The sequence below is a fragment of the Pelodiscus sinensis genome, chromosome 2 (assembly GCF_052426305.1).
Source record: "Pelodiscus sinensis isolate ZL-2025 chromosome 2, ASM5242630v1, whole genome shotgun sequence".
Classification (NCBI taxonomy): Eukaryota; Metazoa; Chordata; order Testudines; family Trionychidae; genus Pelodiscus; species Pelodiscus sinensis.
In genome coordinates, this window is record NC_143053.1 from 98,572,501 (window position 1) to 98,588,790 (window position 16,290).

The 16,290-nt window shown below is 40.6% G+C and overlaps 1 protein-coding gene across 2 annotated transcripts in view; it reads left to right on the top strand.

The window, feature by feature from the left end:
* The window catches only part of TSHZ1 (teashirt zinc finger homeobox 1), a 62,988-nt gene that overhangs the window by 10,150 nt on the left and 36,548 nt on the right, over positions 1 to 16,290 (top strand). Inside the window, exon 1 of one of the 2 annotated variants that reach the window (XM_089776328.1) lies at positions 6,401 to 8,481. The exons of the other annotated variant lie outside the window; for it this stretch is intronic. Within the exon in view, the coding sequence (XP_089632454.1) occupies positions 8,336 to 8,481 (146 nt within the window). The 5' untranslated portion in view covers positions 6,401 to 8,335. Of the gene's footprint in view, positions 1 to 6,400; positions 8,482 to 16,290 lie in introns of those variants that run through there. 2 annotated transcript variants of the gene reach the window in all.

The following is a 16,290-nucleotide window of genomic DNA, read 5'->3' on the forward strand; positions in this document are numbered from 1 at the left end:
TAATTTTGTACTAAAATTTGAAACTAGTCAAGAATGAAAGTGTGACCTCTGGTTATCACACTTGGACTCATACAGGCAGATTTATATGAAGAATGCTAGCTCTAGACAGTTTCTGAATTCAGTTCTGGGTTTGAGTGGCTTCACCAGTAAAACACCTGCTTTGAAATCCTATTCATCATGGGAATACAGTACCTGAGTTGAATCCCTATCTTAATATACTTGTTAACTAACAGCTTACACTGAGCTCCATTTCACTGATTATAGTTTCAATACAGAGCAAGATTTAAAAAAAAAATAAGATCAGACAGTAACTTTGCTATTCTTTCCTTTTTTTTTTTGTATTTCCTGGAGCAGGCCTATTAGCCAAACTGCCTGTTTAACCTTTTCTTTTCTTTATTTTTTTTGGTCCCTTTTCCCAGTGTCTCATTTCTTGATTTGCTCTTGTTGTTCGTTCGCCACTCTGCTGCAGCTCTAAGCAGTTTATTTTAGTTGATAGACATTTTTCTTCCATGCTCATTGTATCTTTCTGAAATACAGAGCTAGTATGAAAAAGAGACTTCCTTTCCATTTTGAAAAACCTAGATCTGACTTAATTATTTTAGGTTTTCAGCGTTTCTATTTCTCGGTGAATTAGGGTGGAATACAGGATTTCTTTATTATTGTGATTGCGGCGCTTGCTGCAGGAAAATAGCCAAGTAGAATCCCTCTAAGCTAATAGTCACAGTGGTGCTTATCATTGTCTCCATTTTTCTCTGTACAGCAGGGTCAGTTTTAACCACCTAAATATTGGGGAGTGTATGAATTCCTGGATCTTAAGTAGTAATATTTCTGCTCTTTGCAAGTCATAGTTTTGAATTCTGAATTTTATATATTTTTTCCAAGCAAATGGTGCATAGTATTAGTATAACTAAGATACTAGTTTTCTGATGTGTTTTAAAAAGCTATTCATTTAATATGTAATCATTGAAAGGGAAACATATAAGGAAGATGATCGGGAAAGGATGTATGCCTGATCCAAAGACCAAGGAAGCCAATAGGAGTCTTTTCATTGGTTTAGAATTAAGGCCATTATGTGTTAGACAATTATAACAGGAAAAAATAAGATTAAAAAAGAATAACATATTATATATCCTAAAGCTGATACCAACATTAGATCAACAAGGAAAGTGTAAATGTGAATTTGGAGCATCCACTCTTCAACATCCAATGTGTGTATTTTAAAGAAAGATAACTTGATAATATTTATAGTAAGAAATTGCTAAGCTAGCATAGCAGGCTGAATACAAGAGACAGCTAGCTCTTTGCAAAATGGTTAATATGCCTTATTGGCAAATCATCACTATTACAAGTGTCATTGTTAAAACTCAGCTTTAAAATATATGAATTTAAAACCTAAGTATTGTGACTAATATTTATTTCAAAGTACAGAATATGTCACAGCAGTAGGGCATCCTATTATTAATTCAGTAAACTCTTGCTGTAATACTCTCTGGTATGAAGCTGCTGTACTTCTTTTTCCCAGCTATATAAAACTAACAGTAAAACATACCTGTTTTTTTCAGCAGCATCTTTCTGTAACCTGTGAAATGACTGTTTTCGAGGAACACCCTTGCAGACTAGTTGCTCCGTATTAAACCATCACTAATATAACTTAGAGCTGGCCATTAGCGTGATAAAGCTCCTGGTGAAAGTATCAAACTGGGAGGATATTTTCACTTAAAAAAAAATCAAGTCAAGGCATGGCTCTATAAAGTCATTTATGTAATCAGAATTTCTTCATGTGGAGAAATCCACTAACCCTCACCTGCTCTTACTTGTCCATACAACTTATGCTGTGTAAGGGACAGAGCTGGCTTTGCTCTGTTTTAAATATTTGGTTAATATTGGACCGCTACATAAATTGGCATAATAGTTTATACGACTCTGCAAATGAGTCTTCCCCTGCATTGCCATCTTATGGTTCTGATCCTGCTTTCAATGGAGTGATTTGCAAAGAATCCTTTGACCTTAGTGATGAGGAATCAGGTCCTATAAGAAGTGCAGAAGGGAAGTGTGGTAGCAGACAGATTTTGGCAGGAGAAGAAATACAAGTGAAAATATTTTCCTTGCTTTCTGTTTTCCCCTTAAAGTAGCACCTGCGGATAGAGGACTTGCAATAGCTCTCAAAGCAATAGCATCCATGCTCAATGTTTACAAAAGACTTTTCTTTTTTACAGATCCCTCTTAAAAGCCATTCAGAAATATCAGTTTATGAGACTTAAACAATGAGCACCAGCTATTTGGTAATCTTGATGTTTAAATAGTGAAAGAAATAAGCTTGCAGATTTTTAAAGCAAAATTAAGAACCCTTCTCCCCTTAAGTTTCACATTTTAAGTAGACTTTATTTAGGGAGATGAAGTTCCTTTCCTAAAAATTGCTTAATTAGGCCGGGATATCAATCACACGTTTTCTGTTGTCTTCTGTTTTCTTGTTTCAACTAAAAAGAAAAGTGAACTTCCCACCCTCTCTCCCTTTTCCAAACCCCTAGTTTGTAGCTGTACTTATCATCAATATTGCAGGCCCTGACACTCTGCAGTACTGTCACTGTATATACTGTGAAGGCAGTAAAAATGAGCACTAATCAATCTTTCAGGGAGAAGCAATGAGCATTAGAAGGCCACTATCCTGTGACTAAACACACCCCTTTTATGGAGTGTTGGTGCTAATAAAGGACAGCTTATTACTGAGGCAGAGACCAAAGCTTGGGTGAGGTCAACCATGACTGGCAGTCATCAGTCATTCTTAATGATACTTTTTCCCGTGCTTTCTAAGGGATTCTGAGCAGAGTGCAAATCATTCGGGGTCATCCATAGTTCATGTACCCACAGATGGCAAAGGTTTTGAAAGACTTTAGTTTAAACTTGTGTTTTTAAAAAATATTTTTCAAGTAGGCAAAAAACCAAAACAAAACAGATTTTGCTCATTTGGAATGTTGTATTTTCTTTTTGCCTAATAGATATTTTACACACTAGAGTGCTTGTGCATTGTAAAGAACTACATAAATTTATTTTTATGACGTCTGTCTTCTTTAATTATTACCTTTGATGTCTATTGGTGACTAAAAAGAGCTTAACAGGATTTCTCTCCCTTCTTAAATTTCGCAAAGTGAAACCCAGCCAGTCCCTGACAGATGTCTGTTCCTCACCTTCAGGATTATTTTATAAATCCCTTTCTGATGAGCGGAAGTGTCAAATCAAGGACAGGTCATAAAGTAAAAGTATAAACCTTTTAAAGGGAGACCTTGGTAATATATAAACATTCTGCACACTATCTGAATTTTTTTATGGACTTAAAAATTATATTTCAGCAAAAGGAAGGCAAAAGTTTAAAACACCAGCCTCTGTGTGTGGTGTGTGTGTGTGTGTGTGTATGTGTTTTAAATGCACATTTTTTCCTTATTCCTTTTCCTCTTTCCCATTGCTAGCTTTCACACATGTTGAGAAAATAACTGTGTTGCCTATAGGGGTTATCACTAAAGTTTGAGTTTCATATGGCCTGCTCGTTTCCTTTACATTGAAATTTATGGTGGTAGTGGTTTTTAAATTCCCTAATTAAACCACTCTTTGTAGCACCTTTGAATTGAAGAACAGGGATAGCTTTTGAGATTTAGAGAATTGCTGTCATTTGAGTTTATCTGAGATTTTCCTTGTAGTAAACTGTGTTTAATTTTACTTGTAAAAGCTAGAGTCAGTTGGAATCAACACCTTCAGGCTTCTTCTGTGAATTCCATGTCACCACATATAGAAACGTGTTGCTTTGCGCATAAAATCCTGAAGTTAGACTAGTGTGCATGTATGCATGTGTATGTTAGTTAAGCCCTGGCTACAATATGTGGTGTAATAATGCTTGGACAGCTTTAGCTACATCCTTTCTACCTTTACCTTAATGTTTGCTGAAACAAACTGGCTGCTTATGCTGTACATGAAGTGAAGAAACACGGCTTCCTTTAATTAACATTCAGTATTTGTCTCTCTCAGTTTGTTGGTACACAGAATCTAGCACCATAGTACTCCAATCTTCTTTAGGACCTCTGTGTTGTTGTATTACAAATAGAATAATAATAATAATAATAATAATAACGTAACAGGAAAGAAGAGAAGAAGGGGTGTTTTCTTTTTACAATTTGAACTCTGCATCATATACATATACTAGAAGACTCACCTGACATTGTTTTCAGGGAAGGGAACTGGCAATGTGGGGGGTGCAGGATTCAGGTCAAGGCCTTGGGAATATGATGGGGGCAGGTAGGACAGGAGGCTGGGGACATATGGGGTGAGAGCATGGGCATCCAGTATGTAAGGTGGGGGAAGGCTCTGCCTTCCCAAACCACCAGGCATAGCCCGCCCACACTCGTCCTCCAGGATGCTTGCAGCAGGCAATCTGAGAAGGAGTGTTGCTGCCATCAATGCTCTCCCTCCCCACTACTCCAGGCTGGGGACGTGTGTCCTTCCACCTCCCTGGTGCTATAGGCCTGGGCCAGGCCACACAGCGCGCTCTCCTCCGGGGCTGGGGAGGCTGGGGCCATGCCACGTGCCCTCTGCCCTCCTTCCCCGGGGCTGGAAAGGCTGCGCCACGTGGAGCACTCTTCTTCCTCCACCAGTGCTCCAGGGCTGGAGAGGCTGGGCAGTGCCAGGTCGCGCAGCGTGTCCTCCCCTTGGGCTGGGAAAGCTATGATCATGCTGTGCATCCTCTGCTCTCCCCGGGGCTGGGTAGGTTGGGGCAAGCGCGTGCCCATCTGCTCCTCTACTCTCCCCATGGTTGGGAGGGGAGTGCACGCACAGCATGCTGCTCCGCCTTGCTGTGGAGGCGGGGAAGGGATGAGGCCTCAGGAGAAGGGGTGGGGCTGGAGGTGAGGCTGGAGGGTTGCCTCCCCAGCTGTACCTTCACCAACTACCCATGGGTGAGAGTGAGGGTTGGGAGGAGGGGTGGAAAGGGGCTCATGGCGGGAGAGTCTGCATCTGGTGGGGCTTTCTTTCTCCCTTCCTGGATGGCAGGGGCCTTCTCTCTCCCCAGGCTTCCAATTCATCAGGGGCCTTCTCTCCCCCCCCCCTTCCATGCTGCAGCCAAGGGCTGGGAGAGGAAGGGTTTGAGGCAGGGGAACTACTTAACCTGTCTGGTGGCAGGTAAGATGGCAAAAGGCCCAGCTCTGTTGGCTGCTATCTTTGTGGTGCGGCCGCCTTCAGCAGAATAGTTTTCCCCTGTGGACTCGCTGTGCCAGTGTCCACTCTCAGTATCATGTCTCCCCTGTTTGTGCCCCTTCCTTTCCATGTTATGGAAAACAGTCCCATTCCCAGCACTTCCTGTTACATATTTTTGGCATATGTAAATTCTGATTAACAAATGATAAATGATACTACTGCCTGTGATAAGAAAGGTCCTTGTGAAGGACCAGTTCAGGAAAGCATTAAAGCTCATGCTGATGTGCTTTTCTGAACTGGAGCTCAAGTGCCTGATGATGCTCTTCTTGAAATCAGTGGCAAAACTCCAGCTCCAGTTTAACAGCAAACTGACCTGGCCCTATGGCCTGATCTTGCAGGTTACTGCACCTGTGCATTCGCCTGCACAATTAACAAAATTTACCTCTGAGCAGAGGGTCCACAAAAGCTGTATGGACCCCGCTTCAGCTTAGTGTTTAAATGGCATTGTGAGGTCCTTCTGTAATGGGACAGAAGAGGTGAAATGTACAGAGGGCAAGCACAGGGCCTGTGTATACAGCTTAAGGCCCAGTAAGTCTGGTGAGTGAGATTTAGGCCCTACATAGACTTTATGCTGGCCCTTGGCATGGATGGGTGAATCACGCTGGAAGAGAGGCCGTTGTATTGTCCTGCATATAGAGCACAGACAAACAGCAGCATTTACTCTAGGGCTATTTCCTTTCCAGGTGACATGTAAGCTCAGCCTTTCAGATATGTTTAATGTAGCCTGTTTAATATGGCATCTCTGCTCTCTATCCATCATTAGTATTTGAGGAAGAGGATATTTTTAAAGCTGAAATCTTGTATTTTGTCTTTAGAGCCTGGTTCAATAGGAATCGTTTAGTTTATGCAGCTTTGTGCTTTTTCTGTACAGCTTGTATCTGCATGAATGTGTTGCAGCCCGATGCGAGTTCATTCGATTAAATAAAATGCTTAAATTGTAATCCGTGCAAAATGATCATATTTGAAACACTTGATGTCTCGGTGAGAATCCATTTAATAGTGATCAGATTTAAATGATTTAACACAGTAGTGGTGGTAGGAGGTGGGGGAGGAAAATACTGTTTCAAGACATTCCTGTACATATATATACATATAAAGATTAAACCAAATTCAGATCTCTCTCTCTCTCTCTCTCTCTCTCTCTCTCTCTCTCTCTCTCTCTTTCTCTCTCTCTTTTTTTAAGCAGTCAAAAGATATACTGTATCCCCAGTGAAAGGGGGCTTTCAATCCAGTTATCCACTTTACCCAGTCTCAGTTTCCAGAACCTTCCACATTCCCCTATTGGTTAAACCACTAAGCCTTTGATTCCTTCCTGATTACACTATGCAAGACATCTATCAAACACTGTCTTATCTGTTTGTAAGGCAGCTCAGGCCTCAGATTTAAGTCATGGGTTTTGGCTACAAGTTGGAGTGTGATTAATAATTGACTAATGTAGCTTTTATTTATCACAGGCTAGCACATTTCACCATTACCAAGTTAATTTATGTTAAGTGTAAGCTGTCGTTCAATCTGTTTTTCAACTTTTTTTTTAAATCCTAAGTCTATCTTTCACTTTTTGAGAAACAAAATCCTTATATAGGGCACAGTCTTTCTTGGTGCCAAAAAGTTGATTTCCTTTTCAGTGAAGTCATACATCACCAGCCCTCCCAGCTGCAGTGTCAGCCTCTGACAGAATGACATGTGTCATTTATCAAAGGGGCCAGGCCGGGCCTTGGGAAACGTATACGACAAAGCCTGAGAGAGTTCATTTTGCAGTCCCCTCCTACCCTCTGCGAGGCTCTTGCCAGGAAAGCCTGTGATGTTTCTGTCTTCACAGCATTACTGTAAGTCCTTCAACCTTCACAGAATTAACCCTCACCACCACACCAACCAACCATCCCCACCACCACGGAATCTTAGTCAAAGAGTCCTGAAACCCAAATGCAGAGCCTTTTATGGTGCATGGAAGTAACACAGATAGGGTTGCAAAGTTGTGTTCCGTGATCTGTTTCTCCCTCTACTGCTGTAAAGTACTTATTTTTCCTATATATTGGAAGGTATATGAATTTTAAAGTCCTATTTCCTACAGCAGACAAGGTCAAAGACATAAAGAATAAGATAATAAAATATTTCAGTTGTGAAAAAAGGGTAGCCACTGTCGGTACACAGGTAGAGATTTGTGTGTGTGTGTAAGAGAGAGAGTGTTTCCTTCCATGTTTTACCTGTTTTAAATTTCTTTGTGCTGAAATAAAGGCAGTGATATTTTCTTTTATATGGCACGTTATAGTGTTTAATCGCACAACACCTGCATAAAGGGAGTGACCTCGTTAGGACTCAATACTCTCTCTGTATAAAGTATTTACAAAAAAGGGGGGAAAAGAAAAAAAGCTGATTGTACTTAAGGAGGAGAAAAAAATCTTCCCCCTACTCCTCCAGATGTCACTTGCCCTGGATCATTTAATTTCTGCAATCCTCAGTCCTATTGCCAGATGATGAAAGAAGAGGTAAAGCAGAAAATAATCTTTTGTCAAACAGAAAGGAACATGTTGTCAAAGTATAAAAATATTTTTGCTGACACAGAATTTTTTTAGTGGCTGAATTTTACATGTTGAGCATTTACAAAGAGTGTGAGAAAGTTATTGTACTCTCCCATCCCTCTTTGTACTTTTCGTAGTTCCTACCACACTGAAGTTATTTACAGCATCAGATATTATTTAAAGAGATAGCTAAGGAGATTGTAGCCTCAGCCAGGAACTTTCCAGAAAGGAGTTCTATAAATTAGCCATTGTTCAGGAGTGGCTGTTTTCTAGTCAGGGCTGGTCCTTTCATTTGTCTACATAAGGCTAATTTATTTTTGCAGCCAGATGTGGGCTGACAGCCATCACTCAGAGCTTCCTTCCCCCACTGTTAGGAGGTCGGGAAAACAGTCACGTTTCCCATTTTACAGAATCCCCATCAACATTATTGAAGATGGATGTATCTTTAAAGCAAAGATTGATTGTGGATATCGGAGTTATGGTGTCATTTATCATGGTGAATATTATTTAGACTTGGATTGTACAAGGCTGTAACTTGAGACACAGCCAGGGGAGGGACAATCTGGAAACGAGGATCCATGAACTTTAATGGATGGATGCTTTTGCAAAGCTCCACTCACTATAGCATGATTTACTTTTCTTACAGAAAGGAAACAAGCATTTCATTTTTAAAGGGCCAGCATGCCTTCTGGTCCTCCTTAGCGGGTCTTTCACTGAGGCATCAGTGAGGTAAATAGGGGGATTGTGTGTGACTGTTGTATGTATATGAGGAATCCTAGCTTAAACATATCATATGGTATATGAAATGAAGTGCAGTCAAGAGCCTTGCATGTCTGAATTGCCTTTGCTCTCAATCATGTCACTGTCAGCTCAGCTATGCTGCCATTTAAGAGTGCTATTATAGGGCGCCATGATCTGAAATTCTGAAAGCTTCAGATAAATACCATGATCACTAGCATGCCACATTGTTATTACGATGGTTTATGCTTGGAAAGATGAGTGGAGTCTGTACACCCCTTTCATGAGGTTTCCTACAGATATGTGATTGGTTGTACATCTGCCTTCTGGAGCATCAGGTTTGTGGCTCACTCAGAAATACGGTAATCCCAAAAGCCTGATTGGGTTGTTCACTATGTAAAATTCCAGCATATTGATATACGTCTAGCTTATGGGTTGCTGCCTGATTGTGGTGGTCAGCTAGATTAAAGAATTTCAGGGTGAACACTTGACCAGTTGCTGTTTTGGTTTGCTGCTTTCAGAGGATGTTGGAAAATATAGATCTGGATTTTGCAGGTGAAAATGTAGCTGCAGTTTTAGGATATATGTTCCAGAAAACCACCCTCAATCCTATGAAAAGAGGATGTATGAAGATGTGGCTTGGCACAGATACTGTTGCTTATGTAGCTTTAGCAGTGGTTTGTTGAATTCATTACAGTATATTTTATACCTTAGAACATGGCCTTTTTCTTGTTTAATTTTTATTTGTCATTACAACTAATTAGCTTTTAATTTTTCTGAGCATGTTCAGGTGAACTTAGTGAGTGGTAAAGCTTAGGGAAGTGGTGACATACAGCAGTGATTAGTTCCAGATATAGCACAGACAGGTGTTGTGGAAGCTTCTCCCACATTTCTGCCAATACATCTCAATCTAGCCTAAAATATTCTTCCTATTCCAGTATATGGTTCTTATGAGAAATTGCCCATTACATCTTTGAACATTACTGACATGGACTGACATTTACTAGGAATAAGGTGGAGCTCATCAAATCCATTTTCACTTGGGAACTCAGCACCAGACTAATATTTGAGCTTTCATTTCCAGAAGGGAAGTATTAGTGGCCTAACTCAATGCACCAGCTACCTCCCTGGGTTTTTTTTCTTCTTTAAACCAAATCAGAGATCACTTTGCTATTGTAAACCAAAGTCAATAAGAGAGCTTTCGTATGAACAGTCATGCTCATGAGTCTTAAAAAACCAACAACAATGGAAACAATTATGAACATCTGTTTTTGAATGCACATGTACTCTGTACATAACAGTTAGAGAAATCCCATTATGTGGAACAATAAGGGGAATTTCCCTTTTCTCCCTGCACATTCTCTTGGAAGAATATGGTCTTCCGTTTAGATATTTTTAATCACTAGTATTTTTCTGTGGATCAGATAAATGTAAGGACTTCTGCCAGCCTGCGGTCCAGATTCTGATTTCAGGAACACTAGTGTAAACCCTGAGTAACTCCATTGACTTCTGGATATAGATCAGTGTAAATGAGATCAGAATTAGGCCCTGTAGAGGTCTAGTATATTTACATACACATTAAAATATTTTTCTCCTGATTGAGAAACATATGAAATGTCTTCAAACAGGAAGCAGTTTATCAAATTCATATTAATCATAGCATCAATAATGTTGACCGGGGTCAAGTCATTACACTAAATATATTGTAACCATTATTAATACATGTAGCACAGTGCCATAGTTATGATATAAGACTGCTGTTTCCTGATTAAAAGCTGTTTGGTGATGCAGAGATTCCATATAGATTCTCTTTGCCTCGTGGTGACTGACAGGAGCTTCTGGTATGCTGCTTTCTTCTGACAGTGGCGTATATGAATATGAACACACCTTACAGAGGGGCCTCCAAGAAGTGAAGAAAGCAGAAAACAAAAGTGTCTAATTTCAGCAGCCACTACTGTGTATCCATAAGGTAGCCAAATTTATCATGGCATATTACAGAGTGTAGCAAATGTCATGAAAACCATTGTTTTTTATTTTTTTTCTGAGCATCTGAATGAGGTGATTTATGGTAGTTATCCATCTTAAGGGTCATCCATCAACTTTTAGTTGCTAGGCAATCAAACCAGCAGCTGTTTGCTTTGAATCAAGCTGAAAAGTTGTCACTCATCACATGCAGGTATGACCTTACTGGCTAAAAACATTATCATGCATGCAAAATTGAAGAGAGACCATCCTTATGCTCCCTTCCCCCATAACTTGGTACATTGTTTGCCTTGAGTGCCACATTTAACACAAGTCTAGATCTTTCCAGGCAATATTTAAAACGTCCCAGCGTACAACAAGCTTCATAGGCTCATAATGGCAGGATATTGTTTCCTCAGAATTACAGAATTTGCAGGAATAGGTGTATCTTTAAAAAAATTATTGCTGGGCATGTTTAGACCAGGAATGAATCTTGACACTCATGCAGGGTAGTAGGCTAGGACCTGTCTTGAACTGACAAGACATTATTTCCAGTGGTAGCAATGTTGGAAGTTGTAGTGCAGAAAATACTCAGGCACTTTCATTACAATATCATGTATACCTTTTAGATGACACAGGAGTTAAAACATTTCTGAAACTTGCATGCCTTGTTCTTCCACCATTGCTACCACCAGTGGAGCAGAATTATAGGTGTTTTGCATGCCATGTCTTTGGAAATATAGGCATGGCCTAGGTATGGCATGGGGATATGAATCAGTGTCCATTCCTTCTCTTTAGCCATCTATTGAAATCACTTGCAACTAGCTGTCTCTCATCTATCATCCGGGCCTGGTAGACCATTGTTTTTCATGAAACATGGTAGGAACTGATGCAAAGGGTTTATGGAGAACACTTGAAGAGGGGCTGACAAGAAATGGCTTTATGAGCAAGATTGAGAGTCTAGTTAAACATGAGGGCTGTGTCTAGACTGGCAAGTTTTTCCGCAAAAGCAGCTGCTTTTGCGGAAAAACTTGCCAGCTGTCCACACTGGCCGCTTTCATTTCTGCAAGAACACTGATGATCTCATGTAAGATTGTCAGTGTTCTTGTGGAAATACTATGCTGCTCCCGTTCGGGCAAAAGCCCTCTTGCGCAAATGCTTTTGCGCAAGAGGGCCAGTGTAGATTATGCGGTACTGTTTTGCACAAAAAAGCCCCGATTGTAAAAATGGCGATTGGGGCTTTCTTGCGCAAAACCACGTCTAGATTGGCACGGACGCTTTTCCGCAAAAAGTGCTTTTGCGGAAAAGCGTCCGTGCCAATCTAGATGCTCTTTTTCACAAATGCTTTTAACGTAAAATCTTTTCTGTTAAAAGCATTTGCGGAAAATCATTCCAGTCTAGACATGGCCGAGATGTATAAGAAAGCAATGTGAAAGTAGTCAAAAATACTCTAGAAGTAGTATCTCCTTGCTATATTGTAATCTTGTATACTGCAGGCTGTTGATGAAGAAGTATAATATATTCCACTGTCAGAGACATATTCCATGTACAAATTCAGGGAGAAGGTTTAGAATCTTTTACCACTTATATTCTACCTAATGTAAGTGGCCCGTGGGTCAGAAGTCTGCCTCCTGGCTAGGCTGTCCGAGGTACCAGATACTTCCAGGGTAAAAGACTGACGTTTCAACAAAAGGCTTCAAAGAACTCTGGCAAATGCTGCTGCTAACATTGCAGTATTGTTCTGCAGTGGAAATGTGTTAATCACCCTGGCTATGTCTACACTGTACGGCTGTTTCGAAATAAGCTATTCTCTTAAGCTATAGTCTGAGGCAGGCTTTCCTAATGTAAATGTGCTATCTCGGTTTAGAGCCCCAGGAAGCACTGGGAAGGAATAACTTAGAATGCCCCTGGTGAGGGGCTATTTTGAAATAGCAGCAATGGAGCATCTACACACACCTTATTTCGAAATAGCTATTTCAGAATAGATGTTATTCTTCGTAGAATGAGGTTTACAGATTTCGGAATAAGCTGTCTGTTGTTTCGAAATTATTTTGAAATAACGAAATGGCTGTGTAGACGCTCACATAGTTATTTTGGAATAATGGCTGTTTTTACGACACAACTTTGCTGTGTAGACATGCTCCCTGGCTATGTTTACACTACATGCTTCTTGTGCAAGAAGCCTTTTGCGCAAGAGTTTTTGCGCAAAAGCTTCTTGCACAAGAGCACGTCCACACCTCAAACCACATCGCAAAAGCATACTGCGTGAACGCTCTTGCGCAAGAAAGCTCTGATGGCCATTCACAGAATGGCCATCAGAGCACCTGTGCTTTTTCCCATAGTGAAACATCCACACTTGCCTTTTTGCGCAAGAACTCTTGCGCAAAAGGGAGTTATGCCCCGTTAAAGGAGGTTTACCTACGGCGGAAAAAGCCCTCTGTTCTGCCGTTTTACTCTTGATTTCCTTGCACAAAAGCGCATGTGAGGTGTGGACGCTCCATGGGTTTTTGCACAAAAACAGCTGGTTTTGCGCAAAAACCTTGCAGTGTAGATGTAGCCCCTTTGTATACACTACACAGCTTTTAGCAACAAGCCTGGGTAGCCACAGCACTGTTTGCAGACAAAAAACCTTCTAGCTCCTACTCTAGTCTTTGCTTTCACTGCACAAAGCATTGTTTACACTTGTACTTGTCCTGGCAAAGTTTTTATCATTGGGGAGGGTGGTTTAAGCACCTATGAATGACAAAAGCTTTGTCACTCAACTGCCAATGCAGACAAAGCCTAGGTCTTCAGTAGGAATAAAGGTATGTTCTTACCATGAGTTAGCTAAGACACAATAAACTATCATAAGGCAAAATCATAGTGAAGACAAGGCATTTGTAATTTTCCCTTGACTTTTATGTGTGAAAACTACAACTGCTTTGTCTTCATCATGATTTTATTACATTAAACAAACATTCTTTCTCCTTATATATCTTTGAGAAGATACAACCTGTTGAAATGAGAGAATCCAACCTAACTTCTTTTTTTCCCATGCTTCTGCTCTCAACAGCTTTGCTAACTTTTCCTTGTTCTGTTTTTATTGTGAGTTTGGTTGTGAACATATTTAAATGTTGCTAAATCTAATGGTAAGCAACTTGCTGTCCTCAAAGCCTCTCTGTTACCTATATAGGTACTTACAAGGCTCCTGTTCCAATAGCATCTGAGTGTCTTTCAAGTGTTAATGTAAAAAGATATGCACAAAGTACACCTTGTGATGAATGTATTGAGGGTATGAAAACAGTCATCACACGTCCCAACCATCGTGTTTTCACTTATCACCTAGCTTACACTAGGTGGCTTGTTAGCAGCTGCTAATCAGTTTTGGTGTAATGTGTGGGAGGTACCCAGGTTGAGAACTACACTTGCAGAGTTACTCTTTCGCTTGAATAGCTTCAACCATTTGTGTAGGCACCTAAATTTATATCAGTGTCACTTTGTGGTTTTTTGGCGTAAATGCAGAAAGCAATATGAATCCAAATGCAGTATCTGAGTTTCTAATCATCCCTCCCCCTCACTGTAGTATTGGAGTGCCTTACTATGAAAATAGATTGACAATAGGGTGGCCTTTAGTGGGCTTCATAAAAATCTCTGGCTCGCCTCCATTTCCAGGATAGAAGAACTCGACTTGGGATAGGATTTTCTACTTTTAAAACAAACACTTTTATAGCTGTACCAGGGATAATATGTTTATGTAGGCTGTTCAAGCAATATAAGGTGAAAATAGACTGGACATATTCTACTGCATTTGCTTATGCCAGGGAGTATCTTGATTGTAATGGAACTATTCATAGAATAAGCTAATACTCAGTGTGAGGAAAGGTGGCATAATCTTTTTTTTTTTTCGAGAGGGCTGTAAGCTAACGTGCCTAGCCTTTTAGCCTTTAGTATATCTCAAAGGACTTGACCAAGTCAGCACAGGGTTGAGCTGAACAAGGTATTTGAGAGCTAGCTGTTGCACAGTGTGAGTTTGCTTAGTGGATCAACCTAATTTTACAGTGATGACACATGGTGATTTGATAGTTACTGCATAGTAACAGTAACAATGCAGTACATACCGTATGTGGATAACTCCATTGGATGCAGTGGTAATTACATGGCAATTCACTGAATGTTAACACTTTGTCGCCTGATTACTGTGGGCTTAACTTGTGTCAGTGAAGTAATTAGCATGGGTGTTTCTGTAATTATGGTACATTTAGTGGACCTTGGTGATCCTGTTTTCAGCTGTGTGGCCTGTAGATTTACAGGGTGGTAATGTGTTCCGTAAAATGTGTAGGATTTTCCAGTCAATTTGCAGAGATGTATCTGCTTTTCTGAGGCTTTTGGTGCTGTGTTGTGTAGGTGGGCTTCCTTTGTCGATGTATTCCTAAGGCAAAAGCATAAATAGATATCACAACTTTGTCTTACGACTGAAGAGTCTCTCACAGTCTTATCTTACTACACTGTCAAAGAGGCTCTGGAGAAAAAAGTCACACGACTAAATGATGCGAATGAGGTTGAGCGGAGTGGTGGGGATGGTTTTGTAGTCATAATGTATTCATCCCAAAATGCACCGAGACTTTTTTTTTTAAATTCTCTGTATAGCTTTCTTAGTTAGGGATATAGAATCAGGTGAGTATCTTACACTTGTAATTGCCATCCTTCTAAATGGCTGTATTTCTAAATGGTGTTTTGCCTTGCATACTTTGGATTTTTATATTTACAGTATTATTTTTGTTGCTATTTGCGTTTGCATAACAAATGTTTTGATGCCTACTGGCCTCAAACCAAGATCACAGCCCCCACGTGCATGCAAAGCGCTGCACAAACAACAAAATATTACAGTCTGTGTATAAAAGTCAGATATGTGGGAGAAGAGGCATGAGAGAGGTGAAGTAACACATCAGGTCAGGAGTATAGCTCACATCCTGACTCCCAGTCCAGTACTCCATCCACTCATAAGACTAGGGGTCAGCAACCAGCCTGCAGCTCTGGAGCCACGTGTGGCTTGTTGGCTGCTCCCTTGAAGGTACCCATTTTTTAAAAAAACAGTATTTACTTTATTCACTTCTTTACACTATAAAGATTCCCAGCCAATGGGAGCTGTAGAGTTTCTGCTTGCAGGCATAGGTAGCACATGGAGAGCCTCTGCCTCCTTCCTCCCAAGGAACATGCAGAGACATGCCAGCAACCAGCCACTTCTGGGAGCGATGTGAGGCCACAGCATGCAGGAAGCCTGCCTGAGCCCTGCTGCACCACAGGCTGGGAACCACTAGTGGTTAGTGCCTTCTAGGCAGAGTCTGCAATTTGCATCCTTCCCCAAACCCCAATCCCATGCTGCAGGTCAGAATCTCTTCCTGCAAACAAACTTTCTCCCAAATCCCTCAACATCACCTGCACTTGAACACTGTGCACCAGCTTGGAGTCCTGTTCTGCACCAAATGAATTTTACACATAATTTAACATAAAGCTAATAAACAGTTCATTACATATGACAGGGAATGGGTCATTATGTCATGTCCTGGGGACAGCAAAGTGGACCATCAAACTGTGTTGTTAAAGAATAACCAAAGGTGGGAGGAAAACCCTAAATAGAGACAGTTTATCCCATCACCTATTTTGTTTATTTAAGTCAGAATTTGTTTGTCTTCTGCTGCATACCTGCTATCTCTGTTGATGTGTACAAGTAGCTTTCTGTGCCATGTGGCTCTCGAAATATTTTGGTCAAAGACAAAAAGGTTCTTCTTCTTTGAAAGATTGCCCACTCCTGCACTAGACCATACAGAGCACTTGGCTTTTGCCACTGTGCGCA